Source organism: Phasianus colchicus, chromosome 3, assembly GCF_987193195.1.
Source record: "Phasianus colchicus chromosome 3, bPhaCol1.hap1.1, whole genome shotgun sequence".
NCBI classification, from domain to species: Eukaryota; Metazoa; Chordata; class Aves; order Galliformes; family Phasianidae; genus Phasianus; species Phasianus colchicus.
The window spans coordinates 95999752-96021544 of record NC_143438.1 but is presented as its reverse complement, the minus strand read 5'-3'; the positions used below and the strand labels follow the sequence as shown (position 1 = coordinate 96021544).

The 21793-nt window shown below is 47.5% G+C and overlaps 2 protein-coding genes across 2 annotated transcripts; both read right to left on the bottom strand.

Moving 5' to 3' along the window:
- Positions 1 to 481: 481 nt before the first annotated feature.
- On the bottom strand, positions 482 to 4746 carry LOC149918807 (rho GTPase-activating protein 32-like). Its single transcript, XM_090138384.1, has 7 exons — positions 4483 to 4746; positions 3883 to 3965; positions 3425 to 3532; positions 2923 to 3068; positions 2221 to 2422; positions 1283 to 1428; positions 482 to 1092 (listed from the first exon to the last, which is right to left on the bottom strand). Exons 1-7 carry the CDS (start codon positions 4540 to 4542, stop codon positions 665 to 667), a joined length of 1173 nt encoding a protein of 390 aa, XP_089994510.1. The 5' UTR covers positions 4543 to 4746; the 3' UTR covers positions 482 to 664.
- A 421-nt stretch (positions 4747 to 5167) lies between these two features.
- Positions 5168 to 13746, bottom strand: LOC149918806 (rho GTPase-activating protein 32-like). Its single transcript, XM_090138312.1, has 11 exons — positions 13207 to 13746; positions 12443 to 12611; positions 11709 to 11828; positions 11513 to 11605; positions 9152 to 9229; positions 8413 to 8490; positions 7609 to 7731; positions 7416 to 7493; positions 6684 to 6765; positions 5834 to 5977; positions 5168 to 5274 (listed from the first exon to the last, which is right to left on the bottom strand). Exons 3-11 carry the CDS (start codon positions 11715 to 11717, stop codon positions 5168 to 5170), a joined length of 792 nt encoding a protein of 263 aa, XP_089994438.1. The 5' UTR covers positions 11718 to 11828; positions 12443 to 12611; positions 13207 to 13746.
- Positions 13747 to 21793: the final 8047 nt, after the last annotated feature.

The following is a 21793-nucleotide window of genomic DNA, read 5'->3' as shown; positions in this document are numbered from 1 at the left end:
CGCCGCGCTGTCCTGCGGGGCGGCCCAGGCGGCAGGAGCGGCGCTCTGCGAGGAGAGCCGCGCCTCCGACAGCCGGCTCCCAACGCTCGCTCCCGCGCACGGCGGCTCGGCCAACGGCAGCCGGCGGAGCTACCGCGGACCAAGGAGACCCCGGGGGCGGGGCAAGGGAGATGCTGCTCAAGGTGAGCTCCTCCTGCCGCAGCGTGATGACGACAGGTCTGCACGGCCAGCTCGTAGGTCGGGAGCCAGGAATGGACACGGCAGGAGGAGAGAGGCGTTAGGGAGCAGCCAAGGCTTCGAAATGCATCAAAAAGCCCTGAAAAGCATCACAAAGCCACAGCCAGGAAGCTCGGGATTATCATGAGCAGCATCCAGGATGCTAAACATCATTTGCTACCATACCAGATGGTAGCTGAGCTCTCGCTGCAGACGTCCCAAAGCCAGACAGAACGGGAACAAACCCAGAGCCCTGCTGCGCGCACCCCACAGCCATCGCGTTGCAAGCTGGCGTGCCTTGCTCTTCGTTGCATTCGTCCCAGTCTCTGTGAATGAAGACTCGGAAGGCAGTCAAGGCGTTGATTGAGCACGAGCGTGCTTTTATTATTATGTAAAAGACAGGAGGGCGTGAGAGGTCCAGGGTAAAGATGGGACTCATCCTCTCTTGTCACGGAGAGAGTGGCTCAGAGCTCTCAGTGCTGCTGCCCGGTGCCTGGGGCTGGAGGCCTGATTCTAAGTCCCCCTCCAAGAGGCTCGGCTTCTCCTCAGCGACGCTGACCTGCTCCTGCGTGGAGGTGCTGCTGTCGGGGCACTCGGACTGTGCTTGGGCTGGGCTGCACTGCAAAGGCACTGGGTCACAGTCCAGGCTGGTGACTGTGGTGTCCAGCAGGCTCAGGTCAGCATCTTCAGCACAGCCGGGAGAAATGAGGGCGTGAACTTGGATGAGCTCCTTCTCTCCATCGCTGTTGTTATGTGGAAGGCTGTCATCTGAACCACAGTGACTCGTGCTTCCTAAGAGCCCTCCATCGATGGAAGCACACAGCGCACCATCACTACTTGCCCCGGCTCTTCTGGGTAGACAAGGGCTCGGTTCACCTAGGAAGGATACACAGGGGTTAGTGTCAAACTTTCACAAGCTGAATTATGAAAGTGGCTCTTGATCAGGGGTGATCTGAAGATGCTAGGTATAGGTTGGAACGCTAGAAGGAGATAAAAGTCCACTTGTATTGCATGAATTCTATGTCGCTGAAAAGCAAGGCTTTGAAAGCTGGATTCGCACCCTTACCTGCCAGCACCACGACTTCTGTCTCTGAGGGCTCCCTGGGACTGCGCTGCAGTCGGCGTTTGGCCACAGAGGATGGTTTCCGCAGGCTGAAGCAGGAACGCCAACTGCCAGCCGGTGATTCCTTCATCTTGCTGGGTGGACGCTGTCTGGAGAGAGAAAACAGTGAATGCTGTGAGTCGTGCGTGGTGCGGGGTGAGGGAAGAGCTGCACTGAGCTCTTGCCAACAGTTGCTTGTTCCTGGCACCGCCTGGTTTCTGCTGAAGCACAGCTTAGAAACTCGCTCTCTTTCAAGCAGTTGAGGACGGTTCCACTCCTATAGCTCAGCCCTGAAGTCTTGCTGGCTAAATTCCCCTAAACTGTGTCAAGCAAGATGCAGAGCACGTGAGCAAAGGCTCCGCGGCTGTACAGGACAGCATCTAAGGGATGGCTCTTCTGGAGCCGGCAGGCGTAACTGCTTTCTGAGGAACCGTGCAGCCATAAAGGAAATTCAAAAGCACCTCTGACTCTGACATCAACACCTCGTCGGCCCCATCTCACCGCCAAGTTTAGTTTCTAGTGCCAGCAGGTCTGACCAACAGCTCTGTTTAGAGGAGAACCGGAACTGGTTTCAGGCATGTGGCCCCGACAGCTGGAAAACCCCAACGTTTCAAGGTAGAGCCAGCTCAGGCCAGGGTAGACGTCAGCATGGCTTTATACATCTCGTGACTGCGTGCCCAGCAAGGAAGGAATGGCAGCCTCGTGTGGCTAAACCGAATATGTTAGTTGAATCTCAGAGTCCAAAGGGAGCAGAGATTCACTGCAACAATTCACTTCAGGCACCGTTACTTTAATTTAGCTTCCACATGTTTTGGCGCAAGAAATAATGGGGGAAAAAAAAAACAACAACACAACCCACCCAAACAATGATGACGGTTGCTGGAAAACAAAGTCCTCTTTACCTTTCAGATGGAAAGTTGATGATTGTGTGGAATTTCCCCTGTACAGCTGTGGGGCCTTCTTCCACTTCTATGTCCCTGCTCTGTGTCACAACGGAAGAGCTGCTGTGGCCTCGCCTATGAGCCTGTGCCTCCTCCAGGGTGAGCAGCTTTGTGGCAGGAGAAGACACCCACGCAGACTTGGGCCCTGAGAGAGAACCGTGCCCTGTAAGGGAAAGCCACAGGTAAGAGCGAGGATCACAAAGCAGCACCACAGCCATCACAGTTCTGGGGGAGATGCTATAGTTTTCTCAGACCTGCTTATCCGAGCCACTAGAAGAAGAGGAGGTCAGAATAAGCACGTGGTCAGATGTATGTTTAAGGCAAAGGACAAAGTCATAATTAATAAGAGCAGCTCACGGTATCGAAACGGGCAAAGAAAAACCCTAGAAAGCAGGGGCAGGGAACTCAGAAAGCTTCACTGCCACACTTTCATCAAGCTTCACCTGCATGCAAAACATCGTAACGACAGTGACGGTTTTTTTCTCATTGTAAAGTTTGGACTTGGACATTCTCAGCATCCAGCAACAGGATGCCAGATTCTAATCGAAGCCCAGAAGTCTGCTGTCCCCTCGATAGAAAAAGTGTATTTCAAAGATCTTGGAGAAGGCCTGGATTTGATCAAGGTGTCTGATCAAGATAAAGCTCATGGAGGAAGACACTCACCTGCTCCATCTGCCATGTCTGATGCGGATTTGGAGCAGAAGAGGACGTCTGCGTGGTTGATGATGAATTCCACCACAGCCGACTGCGTCTGCAATTCCATGCAGGCGGCTCTTCCGCTGGCGCAGGCAGACTCGTTCTGCTGTGATCTGTAGAAAAGGCAGATTTTAGCAGTCATTTATCCAAGATCCAAGTTTCCCCAAGTCTGGATTGTTGCAGCCAAAAGCTGTCAAATTGGGCTCCGGAGGCTTCCGCGGTGATGCCACTGAAGAAATTCTCCTGGATGGTCAAGGACACACCAGTCCCATCTAAACAAGAGGGCAGAAATTGTCATCTAGAAATTGTGCCCGTGCGGTTGGAGAACAGTCCAGGCTCTTGCTCTGCCGTCAGCCACTTACTGCACATTGCACAGGAGAAGAGCACATTCGATGGAGAAAAAGGTAGATTGCATTTTTTTCCGGAGAACAGATCCAAGCAGTGTGTTGAAACGGAGAAAGAAGTTTACCTTAAGAGGTTTGGAGCCCACACAATCGCTAAGTTCTTAGCGTGCATGTTTGTCATGGAACAGTTCCCGGCTAGACGAGCCAAGTGTCTTATCAGGTATTCCAGTGTCCTGGAAAATAAGAGAGGCAAATATTCAGCACCAATGAGCACGCGGTGCTGCGGTTCACAGAGCAAGCCTCAATGCATGTTATTGCTACTGTCACTGAAGATGAAGTAGATCCAACTTGACTAAGTGCCACTCTGCGGCACCAAGCCCCAGCACAGCACAGCCGCAGCCACCAGCTGCACCAAGCGTGCCCCCGTGCCCAGGAACCGACCCAATAAATTAACCCCGTGTAGCCTTAAACTGCTTCAACATACGCAGGCATCATGTTGCCAGCATGAGACAAGCCTGGAATCACACCACTGCCCTCTGAAGTGCAGCATGGCTGAGCTCAACAGAGTGAGGGCAGCACTGACCTGTAGTGAGGAGCGGGCAGCTGCTGGATGACGTCCTGCATTCTGACCAGCTGCTCCTCATCTGTAGCGGCACCAACAGCCTCCTGGAATAGTGCAGAAAGGGACTGAGACACAAATCAGGCTAGATACCTGCCACAGGGTCGGGAACTATGGGGACAGCGTGCAGTTGGTCTGCGCCGAGACAGATTTTATGCCTTCCAGGAGGCATCTGGGGAACATAGCGGCACGCAGCTGGTGCCATCAAGGCCAAGGAGTCCAAGCAGCGGGCCGGTTTACAGCCTGATTGCGCAGCTCAGCTCCTCAAGCTTCAAGTGCACTTTGCTATCAATCCCACTCCCATTCTATAAATACTTGGGGAATAGAAAAACAAAACAAAAGAAAAAACAAAAAACATGAATTCTCGCAAGCTTTGCGAATATGGAAATAACCGCCTCCTGGGACCACCGAAAATGGCATCCATATGATGCATGATGTGGCAGAGACATACGAGTAAACCCCACGGGGCTAACAGAAAAAGGGCCTCAGAGCTGGGGCACTGCTGCAGCCATCTCCCAAGAGGCCCAGGGAAGAGGTAAAGGAAAGACGTTGCCTTGTGCTTACCGAGAACTTGTCATACAGCTGGTCGGTCAGCAGAGGGTTCGGGAGCTCCCTGAAGTACATTTTGCAGACGGAGCTCACGCTGTGAGTGTCACGGACAGTTAGCTCAGGAATCTGCTCAGACTCAAATTCTTGGCTGGAGAGAAGGACACAAAAACGGGCGGGGGGGTTGAGAAAGAGGAAAACAAGTCAAAAGCCACACCAAATATAATCAAGCATTGGAAGGGCTTCCCGATTAACAGGAGAAAATGAACACTCAGTCACCAGCACCACACGAGCCATGCTGGATGAGATGTTTCCAAAAGGAGACCTTTTCGTTTTGCTAAGGCATTTCCCGTGACTCTGACAACTGGCTGCCTAGTCTACAATCCTAAGCCAGGAGCCCGGAGCAGCAATGAGGAGTGTGCGCTGCTCCAAAGGGCTCTGCAAACAGGAGGAAACGGGAATGAGAGCTGGCAGCGGTGACACCGCAGTCCCCCACAGCCTTCCAGTGCTCTGAAGGACAGGAGGAGAACTTCCTGCTCCAGCAAGTCTGCTGAACGCCCCGTGTTCCTATCAAACAGTGACAAGCCTGGCGCACCACTGCTGAGCGCACGCTGCCTGCACAGAGCTGCCCCACAGCGCAAGCCTCTGAGCACCCACAACAGGGCACGCGCCCCTACTGACCGCTGTGTCAGTCGCAGCACTCTTACCACAGTCTCTGGATGTTGGACGCGACACCAGACAGCCGGTATATCCCTTGCACTACGCCGTGCTGCTCAATGAACTCGGCGCAGCTCTGGAGGACCTGGGGGACTAAAGAACACGTGCCAGCGGTTACTCGAGCTCCTCATTCAAGTCCTGGTTCAGGCTGTGCTCCTGTCAAATCTCATCCACTAAGCCCAGCCAGGCTACTGCTTAGTTCTTCCTTACAGAAGAAAGCTGTCCAAGATGAGGAAACTGGACAGACATGTGTTCCTTGCATTCAAGAAGTGTAAGGACCTAGGAATCAGCCTGGAGAAAGTAATTCTGGGGAAGCCGGAGACACTGCAAGTCCCACCACAGCTCCCATGGGAATGAAAGGAGGTGGGAAATCTCATGTCCAGGAGAGCAGGGAAACATATGCAGGACACTCTCCTTGGCCAAAAGGCTTCCCTTCTTTTCAGGCTAGCATGGGATTGGCTTACAGGCTTTGGTTTAAGCAAATACAAACGTGCTTGTCTCTTAAGAGCATTAGCCTCAGTTTATCTTTCAGCCATCAACTTCCATTACACGTTTCTCCACCGGTACCAACCTGCCCCTTTGCTAGATATGACCTCCCTTTCATCTTTAGATGCCCAACAGAGGAAGATCACAGGAACAGGCTGTCCCTTACCATCGCGACCAGAGTGGAGAAGATGCTCTCCCAGGTCACAGCCAAACACCCTTTCCTTCTCCACCTCCCGCTCTTTTGGTTTCTTTGGGCAGGCCTTCACCAAGGAACGAAGGAAGGTGACGAGCTTGCCGCGTTTCTTTGGCACTGCACGACAACAGGAAGAAACCAGTTCATTTCAGGTTTGGCTCAGTTGGACAAGGCCGAGCATAACACATTCTACAGAGCACGTCAAAACGGGAAGAACGTTACCAAGTACATACAAAAACGGATTTTCTCCCATCCCTGCAGGAGGAGCCAAAGGCCAGGTTGGATGGGGCCCTGGGCAGTGGGGTCTAGTCTCGCATTAGATGTGGAGGTTGGTTGGCAGCCCAGCCTGAGGCAGGGGGGTTGGAACTTGATGATCCTTGAGCTCCCTTCCATCCCAAGCCATACTAGGAGGATTCTATGATTTCCCCAAGTCCACTCATAAACACGGGAGGATCGGGCCAAATCTCTGCGCGTTCTGATGGAGTTTAATGCACTCCTCTTGCTTGGCTTGCTCAACTTGGGGATTAAGGATCCTCTTGAAAAGCCACGTTCTGATCAAGCGTATCACTAACACAACCAGGCCTCTAGCTGTCCACCAGGGACACTGGCTGTTCTCAACCTCGTACTGACTCACAGAAGAACTGCCTTCGCCCTCCCTCATTCTCATTGCCTACAAAACACCAGCCATATGCCCCGTGATATGCCTGAAGGATCATCAGCACAGACTATAACACGGGATGGATAAAGGAGGTATTAAACACAGAACACACCCAAAAAGAAACGCCATTTTGCTTCCCTGCACCATCAAATGCAACATCCGTACCTGGCTTTGGCACTGAACTGAGGAGAGACTCTGGAATTTTTCCATTGATGAGCTCCACGCACTCACTTGGGAAAAATCCAACCTGTAACAAGAAAAAAAAGAGAGGTGCAATACTGAAGGCAGCATTTCTCAGGCCTGAACTGTTCAACCAAAAGCCACCTAACATTTTCCTCGGAACGTGCTTGCCTGACGCTCCGTAAGACTATCCAACAAAAAGTGGCCTGCATAAAAGTAATAATTATTCAACATTTGCAGCCAAAAGACCTACAAAACAAATAATTGCTTCTGTAGAAGATGTAGAAGAAGAAAGTTCTTGCTGACTGAGATGCAGCTGCAATCCCCAGCTCCAAGCTACCCAGCGTTCTGCAGCCAGCAGCAGCAACAAGCACGCGGAGGGTCTGTTACCCTACCTTGGCTGACAGGCAGTAACTTCCTAAAAGACACGAACTTCACGTTCTGCATGGGTGCAAGCAAAATACTCTGAGACACTGAAACACTGTCTTAGCTGCTGTATTTCCAAAGGTGGGGTTCAGTGGCCGTGACCTGATGCATACTGTGAAGGCTCTTGCTTCTAAGTGAATCGAGGAGACAGTTTCCTACAAAGACCACCTCTGACACCGACACGGGGAAACTGTTTACGTCCATGAGCCATCCTGTGCAGGCAGCACAGCTCTTAGCCGAGATTCCCGACCTGATCAAAGTTGCGCTCTCAAGTCTGAAGCTTGTGCCTACCTGAAAGCCATGCTTGCCTCTCCACCAGGGGGTCAGCTCCTTTGGTGGCATATCAGTAACGCACACGATGTCTCCCACCTGCAAAAGACTGCAACCTCACCAAACATTCTGAAGGTATCTGAGAATATTCCTGATGCGTTCACACCTTATACTTTCCTGTACATGACAACTAGGAACGCCTTTAACTGCTTACCTCAAAGGAGAGTTCATCCGCTGCCTGGGCAACGTATCTCTTAAGAACATGGGCAGCAGCAACAGCTGGAATATTTACAGGAGACTCCTCGTGGATCAGCAGGGGCTTCCCATTGTTCTCAGTCTGAAACAGAGAGCACAGGCCATGGTGAGGAGCTGAGGACAAACGAGGACAATTTCAGAGCAAGGAGCATATCTGCAGAGAAAGATCCTTATCGTGAGTGCTTAACAAGAAACTGCAAGTCTAATAACAGCTGTTTCTCTTCCTGGTGTGCAGCAGTATCGCCAGGCAATGTAAAGATGCGTCTCTCTCTACCCAGACTAAGAGGACAAACACCCCAACCGAGAGGACTCCTGGAGTTTTATAAACTTGCCACGCTTGCACTACTGTCTTGCCAAAGAGGAGCGTAAGAGTCTGCTTGCTTCCTGTAACCTATTGCTTGGAGACCTCAGCCATGGACTGGACACAGGAGCCGGTCCACTGACCCAATCCTTGGCTCACAAGTGCCTGCTTCCCTTAACTTACTGAATATGAGAACTTGGTCTTTGGGTGACAAAATCCAAGCAGGATGGGGAAAAAGCTTCTGCATGTTTATAACGCTCGATCTGATTCTGTCGGTACTATAACGTCCACAGCCATCTAGATGCTCGTAGCAAGGACATGAAGCTTTTCAGGCAGCTTTTCAGTGACACCGATAGAGCTGGAAGGATTCTCCCTCTCTTGAAAAGCAGGAGAGCTCATCTGCAGCTCACTCTGCCGGCTCAAGTCAGCAGAACAAAGACCAGTCAGAGCTTCATACTCTACCTCCATTTGTGCCAGGTCAGGCCCACAGCTGATCTCGCTGCACGCGATGCCCATCACAGCAGGCACGACAAGCTGGAACTGAAAAGAAACACACTTCTATTTTCTCTGTTCACACACCACGGTATGGAGAGACTTCTTCAGAACTACCCTCAGTTACCCACTGGCATAGGCAGGTGTTCTAGAAACAACCACTTTGTTCAGTCAATTCAAACGAGACAGCCTATTGCGCAGCAGTTTACCAAGTCGCTATCCCTCTGCTAGCAGATGGGGACTCCAGCACAAAGCAGCAGATACGCTTGCTCAGAGCACTCCGACAGCACAGTAGCAGGGCAGTGAGAGGAGTCACTGCTGGGGGTGGATCTGCTCCCCAGCGCCCGGCTCCCACCAGTTCACCTCCAGCACCGGCCACAGCCTTCCACACGGATTTCCTCTGCTTGCATCTCTGCTGTGCTCCCCACAGCTGTCGTACGCACACACAGCTGAAGCACGCATGCTCCTGGTCACGTTGTGCAGCCCTGCACAAACTGGGACTAGGACTCCTTGCCTAAGGGATTGGTTTCCTAAAGATTAGCCGGTCACAGCATCACAGACAGCATCCTTCTGAGGGCTGAGCTGGAGGGAAAGTGGAATAATTCTACACGTGACCGGTGTCCTGTCAAGGCTGGATGAGGCTGTGTTACTAAACACGGTGCGACGCAGGCTGCAAAACCACATGGGGGGGACAACGTGTGGCACATACCAGGCAAGAGATCAGAACAAGTTCCTTGAAGCCGCAGCCGTTTCTTGTCACTTTGCTCTGTTCTTCCGCGAGCAAAAGCTGCATCAAAGGAGAAGGCAGAGGGCGGGGAGAGGAGAGAGAAAGAGCTGATCAGTGAGCTTGCACAATTTAACAAAGAAGACAAGGAAAAAGCCCTGAGACAAATGCCACCTCTATGCTTTGGAATGTAGCTACTGAGTGAAAATTATGTCTGATGGTCAAGAGTAAGCAGCATGACACTACCAGCTCCGCCAGCCAGCAGCTTTCAACACCTCACTGTCCACCCGTCTATCTCACACTGTCTCAGCTTACCTACAAGATGCTGCACAAGACAGTGTGAAAACAAAGGTACTCAGTCGATGCACAAGTGCAACAAGCGAGCTGCTCAGTCAGAGCTCAAGCGCTCCAATGAAGGGAGGCAGCAGGCACTGCTCCTCCCCTCATTCTAGCTGCTTATGACATCACTAAGGGCCACCAGGCTGCTCCACCATGACAGACAAGGTGGGGAAGCAAGACCACGTCACAAGACCTGAAGATTCCAACACTCCAACATTCTAGAATCAGAGGGCAGTTGGAATTCTACCTCAGCCAAATCCTGGAGAAGCTAGCATGGGGTCATCATGACCAAAGCGCAGGACCCGGCGCTTCCTCCCAGCAGCATACCTTGCAGTGCAGGGCCTACATAAAATCCACACTAGAGTCCTTTGTTTCATTCAAAAGTGTGTTACAGCACCGATCTATTTCACTGTAAGGAAATCAAGGAAGAGACTGGAGAAACACAGAACTGCTACGAGACTGCTATATACATTTCTTTCCCAAGTGGATTTTTACCTTTTCGCTTCCAGGACGACCTCATTTTCTTCTCCCCTTCTTGTGGGGAAGCTGCCTCCAGTGCCTGAGGTTCAGGAGACAGCATGAAACACAACACTAAGACAAAGGCTTGTCGTGGGCGAGGGGTGACTGTGTTTTGCCAGGCATACGGCGGGGCAGTAAGTGCCACACGGCAGCCCCAAGCCAAGCCCTGCATTCAGTCACTGTGGCCACAGCTGGTGCATCGCTGCCAGAACGTATCCAAGGATACAGGTGGACGCAGGCACTCCTGCTCCTTCTGCAAAGCCATCCTCTGCAGAGCCCATTAGGTGCTGCTCAGTGCTATGCCAACCAGGCTCCCGTTTACTGCAGCCCTGGGATAAACACGCGTGTACTCTTCTGTGCAGCAGTGAGCTCCAGGGATGAAGCACAGAGGGTAAGCCAACAGAATCTACTGCTGACTCCATCAGCTCCTTCTTCTACCAACCATGGGCAAACACTGTGAGACAGAACATAAGGGTAAAAGCACTTCTGCTCACACGCCTGCAATGGAATTCAAAACAGCTATTGCAAGAAGAGCTCGTAGGGTAAACCTAGCCTCAGAGACACAAACGCACCAGGATCCAGGAAATAGCATGGCACATTGTTGATGAAACGCTGCTTCGTTGCTCGGAGAGCATGCAGCATGCTGCTTTGACAGGCACAGCAGTGCTGCGACGTCCAAGCTGGGCACCAAAACCTCCCCAGCATCCCTGGCCAACACTGCCAGGGAAATGCAACACCTGCATCCCTATCTGGCTTACGGCACACACACTGGGGGGCTGCCTTAGTCTCAGGTGGGAGGGATTTTTCTTCAGAGTATCTGGTATGATGCTATGTTTGGGTTCTAGGAGAAAAATCACACTGATAACACCCTGATCTTTATAGTTTCCGACAAGCAAAGTTGCACAGAGCCAAGGCCATTCTCAGCAAAGCTCTCAACAAGGAGCTGGGAGGGAACCGAATTAAGACAGCTAACGTAAACTGGCCAAAGGGATATTCCATACTATACAGCATCAAGTGGAAGGAGTTTTGAAGGGGATGAGAGTACATCTCACTCTCTTTTATTGCTTGGCGGCTAACTGGACAGTGGTTGGCGGGTGGTGAGCCATTGCTTGTACATCACTTGCAATACATTCATATATATATATTCAGAACTACTTTTATCTCAAAAACATGAGTTTTACTTCTCTTTTTCCACCCAACACTCTCCCACATCCCACGGGGAACAGGGGAGTGGGCAAAGGACTGCGTGGTGCTGAGCCACCCACCGGCTTCAACCACAACAGGGCCGCGGGGCAATGGGAGCAAGCACAGAAATAAAACACAGAAACTCGCTGTTCCTTGGGCTCGTGGCTGCCACAAAGCTCGTGTTTTAGTGACGCAGAGAACTGTATCTCCAGCTATTGTGTGTCTTGTTAACCACAAGCTCAGCTATGAGCTGTCACCACAAGCAAAAGATAAACGTAAACAAAGGCTTATATCCACACGTACCAATCTGGGTGTGAGCAATAAAAGCCCATTGGGCCATGGACAAGGCAGGCAGCACATAGGCAGGAAACAGGAAGGAGTTGAACTCCAGCTCTCCTACACAAAAGAAAGGGAGAGCACCACGGGAGTAGTTACGACACAGCTTCAGAGCTTACAGAGCCCTGAGATTTCCAAAGAACGGTGCCAGGGTAACTCTCACCATTCCCATGCAGGGGTCTTCCCAGACGCTTCAGCTGCTGACTTCCACTTCCTCTGTCATGTGTAGAAAGTCCAGGTGACAAATGTTCATTTCGTCTGGGTAACGCTTCCATGGTCATGACTGAAAAAAAAAAAAAAAAGCAGCATGCAACCCCATAAAATGTACCTTTCTGCTCTTTCTGTCAGCACGACATCTAAGATGAGCATTACACGTCCCTGCTACTGATTGAAAATTCATCCAAGCCTATGTTCCACACAGCTTCATCTCAGTACCAAAAAGAAACACGTAAACAGATGTTCAGAGGATTCTTTGTGCAGATAAAAGTGCAGGGTGCATATGTATTCTCTTCAATAATAAATATTAGTTTAGAATCCAAAGATAACTTTTCAAGAAGCAGTATGAAAGAAAGGTCAGTCAAAAGGAAATACGTGATTTTCATCTATTTTCATCTAAAAAATCCTTGCTAAACCTCTTCCCATCAAAAAGAAAGCATGCTGGGCATTCTTAGCAGCAGCTCAGAGGACATCTTGCACCACAAAATGCGGCGCATGCTTTTTGCTCACAGGCCCCTCATGTCTCTAATTTGTGTCAGATTCACTCAAAATGACCACGTGGACCAGAACAGCCATTTGGTTCTGCTGAGGTAGGAACCCACTGCTGGGATGTCCCACAGTCCCGTTTCCCTGCTACTTCCAGCCCTGGGGGGAAAAGGAAGAGCAACTGACTTCACCTACCCAGACTTCTGCATGGTCTCACATCACACAGAGAAGCATGGTGGAGAGCTCTGGTGGCTGAAGAAATCAAGGTTGCCTCTAAGATCCTGCTTTAAATCCACATGACTTACTGCCCATAAGATGTGAAAGACAAGGTTAAGGTCCATCCAATCCCTGTGGATGTGGCTGCCTGCAAAGACAACAGTTGCCTGCTCTTCAGCAGGGTGATGCTCACCCAGCAAAGCACTCACCAGCACGTCTTTCATAGAAACATAGAATTAGCAAGCTTGGAAAAGATCTCCAAGATCATCCGGTCCAACCATCCACCTTCCACCAACATTTCCCACTAAGCCACGCCCCTCACAACAACATCTAATGTTTCTTGAACACCTGCAGGGATGGTAACTCTATCACCTGTCTGGGCAGCCCGTTCCAGCGTCTGACCACTCCTGTGGAGAAGTTTTTCTTAACATCCAACCTCAATCTCCCCTCATGCAACTTCAGGCCACTCCCTCCAGTCCTATTATCACTTACACAGGAGAGGAGGACAACGCCCACCTCAACATAACCTCTCTTCAGCTAGTTGTAGAGAGTGAGGAGGTCTTCCCTGCGCCTCCTGTTCTCCAGACTAAATAATCACAGTTCCCTCAGCCGCTCCCCATAAGACTTGTGCTCTAGATGCCCCGCAGCTTCACTGCTCTTCTCTGGACACATTTAAGGCTTTCACTGTCCTTCCTGTAGTGAGGCACCCAGAACTGAACAAAGTACTCAAGGTGAGGACTCACCAGTGCTGAGCACAGGAGGATGATCGCTTCCCTGCTCCTGCTGGCTCCAGTTCTTTGCATTGCACTTCCAATCTAAACCGTTCCTTCTGCGGTAGCGCTTGCATCCTCACTTAGGGCTGGAGCTCAAGAGGTCAACACAACAGAAAGAACACAACGTGCAACTGGAAGACATGACTCAAAGCTCACAAGACTCAACTCTCTGACCTTGGGCACAACTCACCAACCAAGAGCCAGGCCTTGCCAACTTGGCAGATCTGAGCATGCCAGAGGGGATCAGATCACAAAGTGTCCATTTCAATTGCAGCTTCATGTAGGGAAGAAAACCAGCTAACAGGCGTGAATGAATTCACTCACAAGCTGCACAATGAGTCTGTTCTTCATTAAAAAAACCACATGGATTCCTAATCCAAAAAGAGAACGGCAAGAGTTAATACCGATGGAAGAGGTTCCTGGTCCGAAGCCTCATCCTCTTACCCAACTTTCCTTGCCTCGTACTCTTCCCCAACTCCTGGGCGATGCCCACAGGCTTAAATTCAGACCTCAAATTCATAGGACTACTGTATAATCAATGAAAATTATATAAAGGAATGTTATATAATCAAATAATATTAAGATGTTATAATAATGAAATAAGCAAGAGAGTTAGGCACAGCAAGACAAAGAGAATAAATAGGATGCTCACCCGTGTCGCGGGCTCGCTCAGGAAAGACCAGTGGAGTGGATCTTCCGAAGAGAGAGAGAGATCCTTCCCCCCTGGTAGATTGTATTATATTGTATTATTTTGCATTCCGATATCATAGTTAGTAAAATAAGTTTACCTCCATAGATTGTTGCCGCTGTTTTTTTCCTTTTCTCCCTTCCTTCCCATTTTGTGGGGCCAGGCGGGGGGTGGGGAGGGCAGGGGCCTACCACCCCCTGTCACGGGCATAAACTGATCTAGTTAATTCCATGACACTCGTCAAACCAGATTGTCTTAGTCGAAGGATGGTATGCTATCGCTCTCCACTTGCTTGGGTTGCCCTTGCTGGACCCATCTGTATACCAGGCATCTTCAGGGATAGGATATTTCCTCTCCTGAACGGGACTCTTCTCTGGTGGAGCGACCAGTGTTTCTTTTGGTGCATCACAATGATAGGTCACTGGGCCTAGGATCTTCTGAAGCTCTTCTTTTAAGGGTGATGAAGACAGACTGCTCCTTTGGCTGAGGTAAGCGACCCATCATGCCACTGTTTGTGCTTGGGCCACCCTTGTCTTAGGAAGGTGGGTCAGATCTTTCACCCACCCCTGAATCTGCAGAGTGGTCTTCACTATAACTTCAACCGTCTGGGTTATTGGCTCTACTGCCTGTAATGATGAATAGGCAGCCAATAACTGTTTTTCAATCATATTATATCTTTCTTTTGCTCCATGCCAGACCTGAGACCAAAAACCAATGGGGGTCCAAACAGAACTCTGGCGTTGCCACAGGCCCCAACCAAAGCCATCTTGAGTAACATGGACATCCAACTCAGCTGGGAGGGTAGGATCGAATATACCCAATGCCTGGGCTTGTTGTAAAATTAGTTCTCTCATCCCCGCTGAGAATTTGACCAGATCCGGGCCATCAAAGGTATCTTCATAAATCGCTTCCCTTACACCTAATTCACAGATGTAATTTTGAAGGTTTTCCATGGAGGACCACATCCCTGTATGTAAAGGAATATCAGATTTATTGGGCCATACCATACAGCAGGCCGCCATTAACCATTCTATTATAGAATGGTTTTCATCATTGTATTGATTACCTGCATATAATCTCTGTCTAAGAGCAGGATGGACGGTCGTTGTGGCCAATTTGGCTATTTCCGGGCCATTCATCAGAACACTATCTGCCCCAGAATCCCATAGTCCAAGCTGGCACACTTTCTCTAGCTTTCTGCCTGAATTGTTGGACTAAGTCCATCAGTTCTGTTGCCGTGTACGGTCGGGCTGTTACGTGCAAGTGGGTTTGAACGGGGGGCCACTGATCAGGCGGCACCCCTGCTGGTCTGTCCTGTACCTTTTTTGTTTTTTGAGTTATAACAGGACGGACTTCTAGTGCATCCGTCAAAATTGGAGATTCGAGATCAGATTTAGATTGTTTATTTTCCTGATCAACACAGTCCGTTGATTCAGGAGCCTGGTCATTGTTTATTGAAATATTACAGACTTGACCTATTGGAAGATGTAGAATTGGGTTTTTTCCTGTTAATATGCCAAGTTCCTGTTCTAACTTTTCAATATGATCTTTTAAAAGTTCATTTTCGTTCACTAAAGTATTATTCCTTATTTCAGCATTGTTTAAAGCATTTAACAGTGGCCATGCCACTGTAGAAGCAGCTAATTGTCTTTCTCTTGTGACTAATATATCTTTGCCTAGTCCCTGAAAGTAATCTGCTAGGCGATATGGGGAAACATTTACCACAACACGTAGAGGACCCCATTTTTCAATGATAGTTGACAATTCATAATAAGGGGACCCCGCAAATCCTGGCATCTGCCCTGGAATTATTTTATCTAGGGGGGGTAGTGTTCTCCCCCTTGAACATTTACAGAAATTCCAAAGAAAGGACATAGTGTAAGTTTCAGTATATTCGGCTTGCCTGCCTGGCTCGCCAAGTGTATAATCAATGAAAATTATATAAAGGAATTTTATATAATTTAATAATATTAAGATGTTATAGTAATGAAATAAGCAAGAGAGTTGGGCACAGCGAGACAAAGAGAATAAATAGAAGGCTCACCCGTGCCACGGGCTCGCTCAGGAAAGACCAGTGGAGTGGATCTTCTGAAGAGAGAGAGAGATCCTTCCCCACTGGTAGTCAGCTCTTAAATGGGTCTAGGAGAGGTGGAGCCAGGCTCCACCCCTTCCTGCAGCACAGGTGAATTGCTTTCACCTGTGCTCCCAGGGCTGACTCATTGCTCGCCTCAGGTGACTAATCAGAGGTTCAGGCCGTGACTCAGCAGTTCCCATACAAATGTGCACTTACTTTTTGTGTCCGTTCAATTTGAAGGCTACATAGTCAGATGTCTCCTGTGGATAAGCATTCAAAGGATTACATCAAAAACCTAGATAAAGATTAATGGTTGAGAAGACCTTGACTTCTGACCTTTTGATCCTTAATTACACATTTTCCACTCTATTTTATTAAAAAAACAGAGCTATCAAGTCAATGCTAATACTAGAAAGAGATATGCAAGGTGAATTTTTAGTACTTTTTTATATGCTTTTGTATGTATTTTCTCCACATCTAGATTCTCCATAAGAGAATGTTACTGGAATATTACTAGAGAGGAGGAAAAAAAAAAAAGTATATTTAATCAGAATGTAAATGCTCTAATATCTTCTCACCAGGAATGGAGGTGTGGAGATGCTGTGTTGCAACTACTTATTTGCTCTAGAAAATGTATCAGAATAGAAGACTCAAGTAAATAGTTTGATTTTTTTTTAATGTGACTGGATAAAAGATCCATCTGGCAAATTGAATAACTCAGTGATAAAGGGACGTAGATACCTCACTGTTTCATGGAACCTTTCAGTTAAGCATCTGAGCGCTGTGTACAGAACTTGGAAATAGAAGTATTATAGAATCGTGGAATATCTTGATTTGGAAGGGACCACGAGGATCATGGAGTCCACCTCCTGGTTCCACGTCGGACCTCCTGTGAGTCAAGCCCTGTGTCTGAGAGCATTGTCCAAATGCGCTTTGACCTTTGTCAGCTCAGTGCCAAACCACTGCCCTGGGGAGCCAGTGCCGAATTCCATATATCTAGTTCATCCTACAGAATGATGCCATTTTTTTTTATCTCAGTGAAAAGTATAGTAGTCAAAAAAGGACTGGATTTTTGTTCCAGTGCAGACCAAATTTTCTGCCTACCTTTAAGAAAAGCTTGTGTGTAGCTACAGTTACTTACAGATGCAGCTCCTCTGTTAAAATTTACACCTGGCAAAGAGAATGATCTCTAATCTTGAAGTGAGATATTTACTAATCTTGTATCAGGAATGACCTCCTGATTCTTCACGCCTGACAATTTTTAAATAATGAGAAATAAAACCACATATTTTTCAAAACAGGTATAGAGATCGTCTTACAAAACAACATTTTTATCTTGAATTAATCATACACTCACCATCCCCCCCCCAAAAAAAAAAAAGCCACATTCTTACTTTTACAGTATTGTCAGATTTTTGTAATTCTGTTGTGACAGATCAAGATTCTCTCATCATGAAATAATGACCAAATTCTCTTTTCATATCTAAACATACAAATATTAAAAGCAATAATGCTGTTCAAGAATACATTACAAGCTCAAACACTGCTTTGGCTATAAAGCTGAAGGTAATAAGGAATTTTATCAAGGAGTTAGAAGAAAACATATAAGTGTAGATTTAAAAGCATCCTGTATTATTCTTAGAGTTTGATATAGTGTAATCCAATCCACAGTACTTGTAACAGATGTTTTACAAAATTCTTTGCAATATAGGCATATATTAAGATAAATGCTGCACGTTCTAATATGTACGTGACATTTTCAAACTGTTACTTACTCCTACACATCAGTATGAGTGGTTCTTCTAACAGGAATGATCACATGATTAATTAACCTGTGACCTTAAGTTTGGAATTAAATGCATACAGTGGAAGTAAGAGCTGTCGGTTATTTTGCTCTTTCATTGTTGAACAGCTTAGGTGTTCTGTTTTGGAGGGTGGATAGTGATGGGACAAGTGGGGAATGGTTTTAAACTGAGCCAGGGCAGGTTTGGGTTGGATGTTAGGAGGAAGTTTTTCAGCCAGAGGGTGGTGAGGCACTGGAACAGGTTGCCCAAGGAGGCTGTGGATGCCCCATCCCTGCAGGCATCCAAGGCCAGGCTGGATGTGGCTCTGGGCAGCCTGGGCTGCTGGCTGGCAGGTTAGAAAGCCAACGTGACTTTATTGCAGTACTGGGTGCATGGGGGATCACTACTCCTAGCATGCACACATAAGAGCTAGAGCACACAGGTGATATACATTCCACTTGTGAACATTCCTGCAATTTCAGAAAGTGTGCGCCTGTTCCAATAACTGTTGTACAGATTAAAAACTGATTACTGATGAGCTGGTTTTGTATGGGGTTCTTGCAAACCGTCTTCAGTGTTTGTGTGATTCCTCTGGGAGTTGCTCTCCAGCCTAAAGGTGATGTCCTAAGTTGACCAGATCCCGTTTTTGTCAAGAAATTGTTTACAGAAGATTAGCTGCCAATCAAGTTTCTAATATCACACTGGCTTTGCTCTAGTGTCTGTGTCATCAGCCCCAGCACATACGGTGCACCTCTTCAAGGCTTGTGGAACACTGAGACTCTGCACTTGGGCTCCAGACATCCTGCTTCTGTAGTAAAAACAACCTTCCCTAGACAGAACATCACTTTCCTGAAAGCTCTGAATTATGTGCTGAAGACTGAATTAATTGCCAGGTATCAATCTAACACCTAATTTGTTTGCCAGAGGAGATGAGTGCTATGCTACCAATCATTTCACTAATTCTGAGTAACTTTCTATTTGCCTTTATCCAGGTCTGATGTAATAATCGTATTATCAGGAATGTCTGTCTGGAATTATTGTGAGGGTCTGAGATTTTCTTTCTTTCTGGAGGGACTAGTAAAATGAAAATTCAGAAATTTAAGGAATAAACACAATTAATAGGCATTTCTGGTCAGAGTGGAGTCACTTCTTGTATTCAGAATCACAGATTCATAGAATTTTGTAATTTGTATTTGTGAACCTTAATTTCACAACACCAAGAGGTTATTCTAGCTTTGATATCTTGCAAAGTTTGTATATAACTAAATTACTATAATCATAAATGTCTAGAAGGATGGAGATGGAGAAATTAATCTTCTTGTAATTCTCTGTACTGTACCCCCATGGTTGTCAACACCGAATGCAATATTGAAATTTCAATTGAAAAACTGAAAGCTGTCCTTAACTTTTGTCTCCACATTGTACTTCACTGAGGCTGAGAAAGGAGGATCTGGGTTTTCAAATATCTTGTTGGTTTGGGTTATTCTTTATGCAGCTGCTGTGTCAGCTCATGATGATGTAGTAGGACCTGTAGTTACCCTTGCTATCTGTAAATCAAACCTGTCAGATTCCTACTGCTAGCTCTAACAAGTTAAAAACAGAGCTTATTGAGGAAATTACTGGATGTTGAATCCACAAATTGCCATTGTGTCTTTAAAGGTTATTTTAGGCAAACTATTTTCAGGCCACTCATCAAATTTTTAGGGGAAAAAAAAAGCCATCAAAATTTGTTATTCAAATCACACTAAGGATCAATAAATCCAAATGCTTCTAGCATAACCACGATTATAGGCAGTGTTTAGACAAGCGCTTACAGGAAAACCATGAACACAAGGCTAAAAAGAGACTAAGTGATGTACTCTGCAGGAATACTCATGGAAGTATTCATAATGCAGGAGTCTGATCTGATTACAGATGTTGTGGTTTAAGTACTCCTTATCATATCTTTTTTTTTTTTTCACTATTCTTAGAAAAAATTCCTAAACTCAGGGTATCAGCTACAAATAAGAAAGAACTCTTACATCGTTCTTATACGTCTAAAGATCTAACATTTTTGGAGGGCAATGGTTGTTGATTGGAGATTTCTGTGACCTCCCTTCCAACAAGTGTCATATTTTCCTTCTTTGTAAGCATTAGTTAAGTATAGTACTAGTCAGGTCCAGTGTCACTGGGATTTGGGTAAGGAATATTGGAAATTGACAAGAAATGCAGGCCTGAATTTCTGCCTAGGCTAAAAATTTGGGAGTTACAAGTTCTCATTTTCCTATAGACCCTGAAAATACTTGCTTTTGATGTGTCTTGATCTCATTTGAATGATTTAGAATTGGATTAATCTTAATGAAAAGTTATATCATTTTGGACTTTCCCTACCTTTATTTTCCAGAAACAGTTAAACAAGAATCATACCAAGTGCTCTGGTAAAACAGAGCCATCACTGCACATTGGTACAACAGTGGCATCAGAGGAATGCTTTGGAATACGTGGGTATGTTAATTAGATGGGAGGTGAGCTCTCAGGAATTTTTTCCTACCATCAGTACTCTCAACTGGGAGAAAGACTTGGAAAAACTTAATAACAAAATGCAATAAGTCTGTGCCATGTAAAACCTCCAAAATACAGAAGAGCATGATTTAATATTTTTTTTATAGTATAGACAGTGTGTTTCAGAATTGTTTACATAGCAGGAACTTCCACACCGATATGAGAAGGAACTTCTTCATGGTGAGCATGGAACAGGCAGCCCAGGGAGGCTGTGGGTTCTCCTTCTCTGGAGATGTTCTAGACCTGCCAGGACACCCAGCTGTGCAGCCTGCTGTAGGGAGCCTGTTGTGCAGGGGGTTGGACTCAATGATCTCTGGGGGTCCCTTGCAAACCTGATTCTGTGATTTTATTCGTTGCTTCTTGCAGCAGTCCAGTGTTTCAGAAGAGAGAAAAGCACGGTGGGCACAAACTGGATTTCTGTGGTTGGTAAAGCTGTGCTGAGAACTGGGCTGGCTGTTGCACCTGGAAATGTGTGCAAAGTCTGCAGACACAGAGGAATAACTTTTCCCTGCAGGTTGAGCTTGTCTAAGGTAGGTCATTGCTTGGTGAGCTTCTGCTTTGAAGTACCAAGCTGTATAAGAAAGGTAGTTTAAAAAGCAAGCCTGCCAGTTCATTTTTACCTAAGTGATTTTTTAGCAAGGAAAGGTTTGAGATGCTGTTTGCTAATGGAAGATGGAGAGAGGAAAAGCATGTCAAAGGCGTGCTGTGCGTAGCCACCGCATAGCATCTGCACCATTTCCCCCTGCACAAAGGAGCAGCAGCTCAGCAAGCTTGGCCTGGGCCATGGAAGGGAGCAGACAAACATCTGGACCGACCCCAAGCGAGCTGGTTCTGCAGGTTGGTTGTCTTCTGCTGCTTGTCTCACATCCTGTTGCTCAGCGGTAGATTTGTTCCTGCTCAGTGCTAACAAGAAACTCACACAGCATTTTTGTTTCAGCTGTCCCAATGCTTTGATCCCTTGCTGCTTGGATGGGGCGTTTGAAGAACGATGCCTGTGCTGATGTCCAGCCAGGCTCTGGGGATGAGTCTCCACACCCGGGTATGTCTGACAGGACTGAGGGTTGGGGATCGGGCCAGGTTGAATCCAGCGTGCTTTGTCCTCTTGTTCTTAGTGCTTGTTTTTGCTCAGGAGGGCAGGAGGTGAACCTCATGAACCAATGCCTGCAGATGGGGTTTGCAGAGAAAGAGGTCCTGCAGGCCTTGTGTGACAGCCACAGAGCTGCAGCAAGGCTGCATCAGTGTAAAACATCAGAAATCCACGGAGGTGTGAAGGGGAGCTGTGGGCTCCAGTATCGCAGGAAGGGATGCGCATGCTCGGGGTTTGGTTGTTGTGTGTGTGTTAAGTGACTGTGATACCACTGCTGGGCCAGTTTGAGTGTATGGAACAAGTGTGACATCCTTTTTGATGGAGTCCTGTCAAAGGAGTCCCATGGATTTGAGATCCAACTATCAGCCTGTGGGCATCATCCA

What these genes read in the sequence shown, in the direction of transcription:
- LOC149918807 (XM_090138384.1), bottom strand. Translation starts at nt 4,542, where the DNA reads ATGTACTTCAGGGAGCTCCCGAACCCTCTGCTGACCGACCAGCTGTAT. An exon ending in AGCTGTATGACAAGTTCTCG is followed by an intron (nt 3,966 to 4,482) that starts GTAAGCACAAGG and finishes GCACTATTCCAG; the next exon opens with GAGGCTGTTGGTGCCGCTAC. An exon ending in CTGCCCGCTCCTCACTACAG is followed by an intron (nt 3,533 to 3,882) that starts GTCAGTGCTGCC and finishes CTTATTTTCCAG; the next exon opens with GACACTGGAATACCTGATAA.
- LOC149918806 (XM_090138312.1), bottom strand. An exon ending in TTGTTCTGATCTCTTGCCTG is followed by an intron (nt 8,491 to 9,151) that starts GTATGTGCCACA and finishes GTTTCTTTTCAG; the next exon opens with TTCCAGCTTGTCGTGCCTGC. An exon ending in CAGTTCAGTGCCAAAGCCAG is followed by an intron (nt 5,978 to 6,683) that starts GTACGGATGTTG and finishes GTTGTCGTGCAG; the next exon opens with TGCCAAAGAAACGCGGCAAG.